The following is an 11,402-nucleotide window of genomic DNA, read 5'->3' as shown; positions in this document are numbered from 1 at the left end:
TTTGGAGATATTGAGGATTGCAGTATAATAAATTTTACTATCTAAGTCTAAGTTACTATGCTATTGTACCTGACCTGCCTTCTGTGGTCTCTTGAGGCCAGAGAGTGCAGTCTCTGTCACTTAGCACCTCTTCCTAAAACAGCAAGGGATTAAGTAAATAGACTTTGTACTAGCTCAGCTGAAACTGCAGACCTCTAACTTTTAGTCAGCTAGTGGGTAGTCACAGGAAGAAAATGGGACACTTAGATAAGTGATTATAATGTTAATTGCTAAGTAGTAAAAGTGTCCTATGAAAATCCTCCATAGGGACCGGGTGGGGGTGGGGAGACAGAATGAATAACTTCTTGTCCTCCATACCCATACATCTTTCAGAATACACGATCACATGTTAAAAAGTTCATCACAAGTTCACACCAAAAGTCAAATCATAAATTGAAAATAAAGTCTACTACAGAGAATTTCACAAGCATATCCATTAGGAGTGATTATCTGGCTAATCTTGCATCAGGTGTCTCAGCTCCACAGATTCACTGAAGTTTTAAAACCAGAAGTAAATTTTCAGTGAAGCTTTGTATAGATAGATAAACCCAGTCAATATTTTATTCTCTGTACTAGCACCTATAATAAATCATGGGTTCCCTTTTTATGACCTTTGGTTAATTGTTTTACACCTCTTGGAATGTGCTCTGAGTAGGAGAAAGTCTGGTGACAATCTAAGAGTAATAACAGGTGTCACTTAGGAGACTGGCAAAGTTCTCATTGCAGTTTTGGCTCTCAGATCTGACCTAATGGCAGTCTCACTGTAAAAGAGCTTAATAATCAGTTATAGTTTAGGAATCTTATGGCTCATCCTTATGACTTAAGTCATTTTAAGTCTATTTATCATCACTACAAGAAAGTACATCTTCAGAGATCTGCAGAGATCTGCTCTAAAGGGGTGTGCTAGAACTTAATGATTGTTATGTATGTTTAATAATAATGGGAAAAGCATATTAATACCCGGGATCTTTCCTAATTTGAATCCCTTACACATTTCCTCAAAGAGGGTGAGCCAGTCCCAGACTATATAATAACCTAAGGCTGGCCATCTCAGGATGATCACCTGCTAGTTATTAGCTTGTCCTGTATGGCTAAGGACAAGTTATAGTGGAAAATCCAGGAAGGAAGAAGACATGCAAAAGATTTGAGTCTTGGCACCTTGAAGGGAACCCGGGAGAGGCTATTGGTGAGGCTACTTGCAGTGGAAGACCCCAGGGTATTGGAGATGCCAGTACTATCTGTGAATGATCACCAAAACAAAAAAAAAATTGTGGATCAAACTGACCTTAAAGTGCTACAGAGGGCAGACCTTGAGAAATGATGCCAGCCCTTTGAAAAATCCAGAAGATCATGTGTGGTTCCCCCATATTGAAACCAGAAGCTGCATCATTGAAGCTGCCTTGGAGACTGAAAGATGTTGAAGACCTGTCTCAGGATAGCAGCCAAGGAAAGCTGTGAAGAAGAAGTGGAACCAGCTCAGGAGAAAGAAATTTGTTGCAGTCAACAAAGATGAAAAAGGAGTTGGAGATCTGAAGACTGCTTTGATATCAGACATGGAGATGGCAGGGTTTGGAGTTTCCCCAGCTGCTTTCCTGTCTTGCTCTGAATTCAAGTTAAATGATTGGATGGATCTTAGAAGAGACTTTGAACTTTGCACTTCTAAGATTGTTGAGACTGCTGCAGATTATGGGGACTTTGGAAGATGAGCTAAATGTACTTTTTCATTCTGCTATGTTTAGGTGTGGCACCCCATAGGCTCATGTGTTTGAACAAGCCTATGTGGGCCAGGGAGTGGAATGTGGTGGTTGGCATATGCTTGGCCCAGAGGGTGGAATTATTACAAACTGGGGCCTTGCTGGAGCAAGTGTGTCACAGTGGGGGTGGGCTAGCAGAACCTCCTCCAAGATGCCTGAGGTTATCCAGTCTGTACCTGGCTTCCTTTGGATGAAAATATAGACCTCTCCTCTCCTCCTGCACAATGCCTGCCTGTTTCTGCCATGCTCCTACTTGGATAATAATGGATTGAAACTCTGAACATTCAAGCTGGCCACAATTAAACATTGTTATTGATGAGACTTGCCTTGGTCATGGTGTCTGTTCATAGCAGTAAACCCTAACAAAGACATGATCTACTCCTACAGCTTTGCTCTATGCCTAGTAACCACTGAGAATCTCTACATGCCCAGTGATCCTATTTTTCTGAAATGCCCTCGAACATTCTAAAACCCAGGGTTTCCATGTCCCTCCATAACATACTTTTTAAATTGTTTGAGAACATCTTAATTCAGTGCTAGCTTGCCTCACACCTTCTATTAAAGCAAAAAATGACATTGGATTTCTGAGCCTTCACACAGACTTACATTTCTAGGAATACATGCATGCCTCCATCTGTCTCAATTATGCAATGATATGTAAATTTTGGTTTTGTGAATACCAAGCAAAAAGTTCACAGCAAGTGTTACAGGGTTCATCCAGGGAAATGTCAGTGAACACCCCCTAAACACTCACACATCCAAAAACCCACGATTTGTGGATCAATATTGAATTCCCACTATGTAGAATGATGAAAGTGGGTTCCTACAGTTTTCAACCTTTTCCCAGCCCCAAAAGAGACCCTATCCAAAACCAAAGCTATTTTTTCTACAACTTCATTTTAAAAAGAGAGATCCATGTACAGATTTTTAAAAAGCATTTTGTCATAAAACTATATGAATATATTTTGTCAGTACTTAATTCTTTTAGAGGTTTCATAGTATGCATTGAAATGTTACTAGTTACCATAAAGATAGAGTATATGTAGAACCACACATAACTTGTGAACAGTCAGAGTTTTCTTGGTGAATTAGTCAGGGTTTCTATCCCTGCACAAACATCATGACCAAGGAGCAAGTTGGGGAGGAAGAAGTTTATTCAGCTTATGCTTCCACATTGCTGTTCATCATTAGAGGAAGTCAGAACAGGAACTGAAGCAGGTCAATAAACAGGAGGTAATGCAGAGGCTATGGAGGGATGTTACTCACTATCTTGCTTGCTCTAGCTTGCTCAGTCTGCTTTCTTATAGAACCCAGGTCTACCAGCCCAGGGATGGAACCACCCACAATGGCAGGGCCCTCCCCCACTTGATCACTAGTTGAGAAAATGCCTTACAGCTGGATCTCATGGAGGCATTTCCTCAACTGAGGCTCCTTTCTCTATGATAACTCTAGCATATGTCAAGTTGATGAAAAACTAGCCAGTACAATTAGTGTGTATAGATTTAACATGATAATTTTAGAATACGAAAACATGCCACAAGACTATATTCTTAGCTCTTGAATTATTAATGATTTGAGGTCCAGGTATACCATACACTGAGAGAATACTATACACTTATTTTTTTTCTCCTAGAAGGACTGACCCTTTTTCTTTTTGGCCTTTAGTTTTTCTTCCTGTTTTTGTTGTTGTTGTTGTTTTGAGTTTCATATGGCCTGTGAGTAGTTTCTGGGGTATTCAGAGATTTCTGTGGCTAGTATCCAATTATAAGTGACTCCACATTATGTCTGTTTTTTTTTTTTTTTTTTTTTTTTTTTTTTTTTTTTTTTTTGGCTAGTTTACCTCACTCAGGATGATATTCTCTAGATGCATCCATTTTCCTAGTTATTTCATAAAGTCATTGTTTCTAATAGCTGAATACTAGTCCACTCTGTAAATATACCACAATTTTTGTATCCATTCATCTACTGAAGGGCATGTGGGTTCTTTCCAGCTTCTGGCTAATATAAATAGAGCTGGTATAAACACGGTGGTGCATGTGTCCTTATTATATGTTGGAGCATCTCTTGGGTATATGGCCGGAAGTAGAATTACTTGGTCTTCAGTTAGGACTATGTCCAATTATCTGAGGAACCGCCAACCGATTTCCAGATTGGTTGTACCAGCTGACAACCCCAACAACACTGGAGGAGTATTCCTCTTTCTCTGCCTCCTCGACGGAATCTGCTGTCATCTGAGTTTTGATCTTAGCCATTATGACTTGTGTGGTGTGGAATATCAGGGTTGTTTGATTTGCATTTCCCTGATGACTAGGGATGTTGAGCACTTCCATAGATGCTTCTCAGTCACTTGATATTCCTCAACTGAGAATTTTTTGACTAGCTCTGACTGCCATTTTCTCACAGGATTGTTTGATGATCTGGCCTCTGTCTTCTTGAGTTCTTTATATCAATTGAATATCAGACCTCTTTCAGATGTGGGGTTGGTAAAGATCTTTTCCCAATCTGTTGGCTGCCATTTTGTTTTCTTGACAGTGTCCTTAGCCTTACTTCAACTTTGCAACCTCATTAAGTCCCATTTCTTGATTTTTGGCCTTAGAGCAAAAGCCATTGGTGTTCTGTTCAGGAAAATTTCCCCTGTACCTATGTGTTCTAAGGTTTTCCCTACATTCTCTTCTAATAGTTTCAGTGTGCCTGGTTTAATGTAGAGATCTTTGATCCACTTGCACTTGCATTGTACAAGGAAGGAGATAAGAAAGGGTCTATATTCATTCTCTGGCATGCTAAGTGCTAGTTGAGCCAACACCAATTGTTGAAGAGGCTGTCCTTTTTCCAGTGAATGTTCTCAGCTACTATGTCCAAAATCAAGTGCCCACATGTGTGAGGGTTAGTTTCTGGATGTTCTATTCTCTTCCGTTGATCAACCTGCCTATCTCTGTACCAGTACCATGTGGGTTTTAACTCAATTACCTTGCAATTTGCTTGAGGTCAGGGATGGTGATTCCCTCAGATGTATTCTTGTTGTTTAGTATGGATTTTGATATTCTAGGTTTTTTTGTTATTTCAGAAGAATTTGCAAATTGCTCTTTCCAACTCTATGAAGAATTGAGTTGGAATTTTGATGGGCATTGCATTGAATCAGTATATTACTTTTGGTCCAGTGGCCATTTTTAAAATGTTGATCCTACCAACCCATGAGCATGGGATTTTTCCATCTTCTGAGATCTCCTTCAATTCCCTTCTTCAGATATTTGCAGTTCTTCTCATACAGGTCCTTCACTTGCTTAGTTGGAGTCACACCAAGGAATTCCCTATTGTGTGTGACCATGGTGCAGGGTATCTTTTCCCTAATTTCTCTCTCAGTGTGTTTATCTTTGAGTTGAGGAAAGCTCCTGATATGTTTGAGTTAATTTTATATCCAGCCAGTTTGCTGAAGTTGATTATCAGCTGTAAAAGTTCTCTGGTGGAATTTTGGAGGTCAATTAAATATACTATCATGTCATTTGCAAATAGTGATACTTTTACTCCTTCCTTTCAGATTTGTATCCTTTTGATTTTCTTTTGGTGTCTAATTGCTGTGGACAGATTTCCAGGACTATGTTGAATAGGTAGGGATAGAGTGGGAAGCCTTGTCGAGTGCCTGATTTTATTGGGATTTCATCAAGTTTCCCACTATTAAATTTGATGTTGGCTATAGGTTTACTGTATATTGCTTTCACTGTGTTTAGTTATGGGCCTTAGATTCCTGATCTTTTCTAAACATTTAACATGAAGGGGCATTGAATGTTGTCTAGTGCTTTCTCAGCATCTAGTGAGATGATCATGTGGTTTTTTTTTTTTTTTTGTTTTTTGTTTTTTTTTTTTTTTGAGTTTGTTTATATGGTGGATTTCGTTGATGGATTTCCATATATTAAACTGTCCGCACATCCCAGGGATGAAGCCTAGTTGATCTTTGTGAATGGTCGTTTTAACGTGTTCTTGGATTAAGTTTGCAAGAATTTTCTTGAGTATTTATGCGTCAATGTTCATGAAAGAGACTGGTCTGAAGTTCTCGTTCCGAGTAGGACTTTGTGTGCTTTACGAATAAGGATTACATGGCTTCAAAGAAGGAGTTCGGAAGTGTTTCAACTGAATCTCTTTTGTGGAATACTTTGGAGAGTATTGGTATTAGTACATCAATAAATGTCTGATAAAATTCTGCACTGAACACATCTGGCCCTGGGCCTTATGTTGTGGGGAGGGTTTTAATGACTCCTTCTATTTCTTTAGGTGTTGTGTGATGGTTTAGGTGGTTTGCCTGGTCCTGGTGTAACTTCGGTATCTGGTATCTGTGTAGGAATTCATCCATGACCTCCAGATTTTCCACTTGGGTTGAGTATAGGCTTTTGTAGGAGGATCTGATGATTTGTTGAATTTCCTCAGTTTCAGTTGTTATGTGTCCACTTTTTTTATGATTCTCTTAATTTGGATACTCTCTCTTTGCTGTCTCTTTAGTATGTCTAAGGGTTTACAAGTCTTGTTAATTTTCTCAAAGAACCAACTCCTGGTTTTGTTGATTCTTTCAATGGTACTTTTTTTTTCTATTTGGACTATTTCTGCTCTGAGTTTGATTATTTCATGCCATCTACTCCTCTTGGGTGTAGCTGCCTCTTTTTGTTCTAGTGCTTTCAACTGTGCTGTAAAGTTGCTAGTGTATGCTCTCTCCATTTTCTCTGTGGAGGCACTAGGGCTATGAGTTTTCCTCTCAGTGCTGCTTTCATTGATTCCTATAGTCGTGAGTACTTTCTGCTTTCATTTTCATTAAGTTCTGGAAGATCCTTAATTTTTTTTTATTATTTCTTCTTTGACCATGCTATGGATGAGTAGAGCACTGTTCAGCTTCCATGTGTCTATGGGCTTACTGTTGTCTTTGTTGTTATTAAAGTCCACTCTTAGTCCATGGTGATCTGATAGGATGTATGGGAGTAATTCCGTCTTCTTATATCTATTGAGGCTTGTTTTGTGACCGACTGTATGGTCAGTTTTTGAGAAGGTTCCGTGAGTTGCTGAGAAGGTGTATTCTTTTGTATTAGGGAGAGATGTTCTGTAGATGTCTATTAATTCCAATTGGTTCATAACCTCTGCTAGTTTTACTGTGTCCTTGTTCAGTTTCTGCCTCCAAGATCGGCCCATTGATGAGAGTGAGGTGTTGAAGTGTCCCACTATTGTTGTGTGTGGTGCCATTTATGTTTTGAGCTTTAGTAGGGCTTCTTTCAGAATATGGGTGCTCTTGTATTTGGAACGTATATGTGAAGCATTGAGAATTCATCCTGATAAATTTTCCCAGTAATGAGTTAAAAGTGGTTTTCCTTCTCTTTTTGATAACTTTTGGTTGAAAATCTACTTTATTCAATGTTTGAATGGCTACCCCAGCTTGTTTTTTGGGGCCATTTGTTTGGATGTTGATTTTCCCAGGCTTTTACTCTGAGATGAGTTTCCTGTATCCAGCAAAATTCTGGATTCTGTTTCTCTATCCAGTCTGATAGGAGTCTATGTCTCTTTATTGGGCAATTGAGTCCATGTATGTTAACAGATATTACAGAATAGTGGTTGCTGTTTCCTGCTTTAAGGGGTAGAATTATGTCTGTGTCTCTTTCTTCTTTTGGTTTTCTTGCTTAGTTCTTTTCTCACTTGTTCTAGGATGTAGATTCTGTCCTTGTGTAGGGCTTTCCATCTATTCTTCTTTGTAGGGTTGGATTTGTGGTCAGATATGGTGCAAATTTAGATTTTTCCTGGAATATCTTTGTCTCTCCATCTATGATCATGGAGAGTTTGACGGGGTATAGTAGCCTGCACTGACATTTGTGTTCTCACAGGGTCTGTAGGATGCCTGTCCAGGATCTTCTAGCTTTCATAGTCTCTGTTGAGAAGTCAGATGTAATTCTGATTGGTCTGCCTTTACATGTTACATGATATTTCTCCCTCACTGCTTTTAGTATTCCTTATTTGTATTGAACACTTGGCATTTTGACTATTATGTGTCGGTAAGAATTTCATTTCTGGTCCAATCTATTTGGAGTTCTATAGGCTTCTTTTATGCTCATGGTCATCTCATACTTAAGGGTAGGGAAGCTTTCTTCTAGGATTTTGTTGAAGATATTTACTGTGCTTCTTAGATTACATTCTTCACCCTCTTTTATTCGTATTATTCTTAAGTTTGGTCTTCTCATTGTGTCCTGGATCTCCTGGATCTCCCAGATCTTGAGGACATTATGGGTTAGGAATTTTTGCATGTCCTCTGAATGTTTTGTCTATAATTTCAATGTTGTCTTCAGCCCCTGAGATTCTGTCTTCCATCCCTTGTAGTCTGTTGGGGATTCTGATTTCTTTTATAGGTTTTCTAACTCCAGAGTTGTCTCTTTTTGAGATCTCCTTATGGTTTCTATTTCCACTTTCAATTCCTTCGTCTCTTTGGTTTTGTTTTCTTGTAGTTCTTTGATTGATTTTCATGTTTCCTCTTTAAAATCTTCTATTTGTTTATGTGTGTCCTCCTGTGCTTGTTTAAGGGAGTTATTCACGAACTTCTGGAAGATCTCCATCATCATCTTGAGGTATGTTTTCAAGTCAGAGTATTTTTTTTTTCCGGGGTGTTTGGCAATCCACTGTTTGCTGTAGTGGGAGAGCTGGGTTCTGATAGGCCAGGTTGTTTTTGTTCCATTGCTTTTGTTATCCTCTTGCCATCTTGTTTCTGTGATTATACCTGGTATTATTGTCAGTGACTGGCTCCTGTCTCTCCTGTGGATCGGGGGGGGCCCATAGGCTCAGGAAGAAAAATTACTTCTGGGTGTTCAGCTTTTAGTGGGCAAGCAGTGAGTTCTGTTTGCAGTGATTCACCTCTGTCATTGTGGGATCAGGTATGGGAGCTCTTGTGAGACTGTTCTGGGAGCTCAGCCCTGTACCCACAGGTCCTGAGTACTACTGGCAGGGACCTAGCTTTTTCCCTAGACCAAAGAGCACACTTTTGCAGATGGCACAGTACTTTCTGCTCTCAGAGATCCTAGTGTGCTCTCCCTGGACCTATGAGCCAGGTTACCATCTGGTCCAGGTGGAAGAGGATCTGTAGAATTGAACATTAAGCACTGCCTTTCAATGGCAGACCTGGGTTCCCACTGACTAGGGCCTGTGCCAAACTGTGGGCCTGTGAGTTTAGTCAGGAGCCCAAGCTTTCAAGGCAGATTCCCAGTCCCTCTACCAGAGTCTGGCCCTACTGTCGGTAGCACATTTTCCCCAGTGCTCCAACTACCCCTCTCTGTGCTTTGGTTACTCACAGCACAATCTCACCTGACCTGTGCTCCCGGATCTCTGCTGTTGCAGGTGGCAAAGCCCCTGAGCATTGGATCAAACACATGGGCTTTCCGGGCGGATCCCCCAAAGCTAGTTTAAAATGATGCAGTGCAAAGCCTAAGGTAAGGTATTTGAGTAACACACAAATATGCTTTTATTTATTGTGGCTAAAGGGGATCAAACATACATGGTCTACAGCTCTAAAGCCTGAGCCAGGATCTCACAGAAACAAACACAGGCAAGTTTTTCTGAGAATGAAAATAGGAGGGAACATGCTATTGTTAATCTTAGCCCTGAAAGGGCTGCTGGGTCAGCGGAATCTTGATTTCCATACTACCTAGAGAAACGCAGCCGTTTCTAGAAGAGGTATACAACATAGGAAGACCTTTCTATTTTTTTAACACACATTTTTATGTTATTATGGCAAAGTTGAAAGTACCACTTTCTTTACAACAGCGACCAGTAAAATGTATCTCCAATACAATTCAGTACAAAACAATCTGTTTCAGAATTTAAGGGTAAAAGAAAAGAAACCCTTTACATGAGTCCTTAGATCCTATTTTAAAACAGGAAAAAAGTAAAAGAAAAGAAAAACAAATCCACCACTGTCTGCACTGTCCGGGTTCAAGCCTCCCTCCTCTGGACCTCAGACAGGAGGCTCCTGGGTCCTGTTGCTCCTGCGGATATGCTCGGTTGTTTAGCTGGTGTCCATCATTTCATTATAAGCATCAAGCTGGGCATCCAACTCCTCTGCAGAAAGCTGCTGCTTTGAGTCTCTGCCTGTGCCTCTACCTCTTCCCCTGGTGCCTCCACGAGTCCCTCTCCTGGTGCCTCCACCACCAAAACCCCCGGAGCCACCATTTCTTGTCATGCCACCTCTGTTTATGCTTTGTGCAGGTCTTCGCCTTGTATCGATCTGTGATGTGACCAGTTGGATGTTCATAGGGCGGCCATCCAAAGGGACACCATTGTACTGCTTCATAGCCTTCAGGGCATTGGCTTTCCATTCAAAGTGCACAAGTGCTGTCCCAACACTTTGTCCAGAGCGATCATAGCACACAGCGGCTTTGTTCAAGGTTCCAAATTCGGCAAAGAGTTCCTGTATATCAGCGTCTGACACTCCGAAGTCCAGGTTTGACACCAGCAGCTTCCCACAGGTCTCCACACCGGCTCCACCCCGGAAGCCGCGGTCCAATAGGTCATGCTGCCTCCACTTGTCCTGAAGGCGTTTAGGTCTGCTGTATGCTGCTGGCCGGTTCCTGCTGGCTCTGCCACCTGCGAAGCCTCGGAAGATGGCGGGCCGGTTCCACCTAGGCCTGCTGCCTCCATTCATCTGCACAGGTGCCTGCTCTGCACTACCTTGGTCAACCTTGGACCCAGTCCTGCCGCGACCCCGGTCAACACCGCGGCCTCCTGGCTGGCTTCGGTTCAGCTGAATGATGTCCTCCAAAGACATGTCCATTTTGTCTTCCATGGTGGGCACAGATTCGGGCCTCGTATCCATAGAACGACCTTTTAACAAAATCAAGCATAAAAATGATATCAAAAGGCTAACATTGATGTGAAGCTAAAATCTCACTTGGAATTACATCTAAGGTCTTCAATCGGTTCCTCTAAGGAGGCAGAAATGACAATTTTGGTCCTATTCTGGAGTCTAAATTTGTCTATGTCAAACTACCTGACCCAAGGAAATCCAATTACTTACCAGTTCTGAGCACTGCAGATAGGTCTCTGAGTCCCAACAAAACCAGGCAGCTGTCAAGGCTCCACGTCTGAGTGTGATCTCTGGCTCCAATGAAGGTTTTATATACCTCTCTGCTCGCCCCGCCCTATTGTAGCCACACCCTCAACCTCAACCTGGAAGTGGATTGGTTGGTTACATTCAACATTACTTTAATCTCTATGTAACATTCATCCACTTCATTCATTGAATCAGAGTTCTCTGTGAGAATATCTCCACACCACACCATCTCTCAAGTATTTCCCTTGTTAATTAAAAAAAAAAAATCACTGAAACTGAGGATTATTTTTCTTCCATTGCTTAATTGTTAAGTGCTTTTGAGTGTGGTATAGGAAGTGTTCTTGCTGTGAAGCAAGGGTAGTTTCAGAAATCTAAGTTCTAGCAATCCTCTTGCAAGATCCTACCCACCTAAGTTTAGATCCGGGCATGGTGATATGCACTTTAATCCCAGGAGATAAAGTCAAGCAGATTTCTGAGTTAAAGATCAGCCTGAGACAGGAAACCTCTGGGTGAAGAGAAGCTTAAATCCAGGATGGTGGTACACACCT

The 11,402-nt window shown here is 41.1% G+C and overlaps 1 protein-coding gene across 1 annotated transcript; it reads right to left on the bottom strand.

The window, feature by feature from the left end:
- Positions 1–9,810: 9,810 nt before the first annotated feature.
- LOC308417891 (THO complex subunit 4-like) lies at positions 9,811–10,587 on the bottom strand (the record flags this gene model as incomplete). The annotated part of the gene is made up of 1 exon (XM_080913197.1): positions 9,811–10,587. One exon carries the CDS (start codon positions 10,585–10,587, stop codon positions 9,811–9,813), a length of 777 nt encoding a protein of 258 aa, XP_080769323.1.
- Positions 10,588–11,402: the final 815 nt, after the last annotated feature.

This window comes from Micromys minutus (genome assembly GCF_963924665.1).
Source record: "Micromys minutus genome assembly, chromosome: 2".
NCBI classification, from domain to species: domain Eukaryota; kingdom Metazoa; phylum Chordata; class Mammalia; order Rodentia; family Muridae; genus Micromys; species Micromys minutus.
Note: the sequence above shows the minus strand (reverse complement) of the source record. Positions and strands in the feature narration are given on the sequence as shown.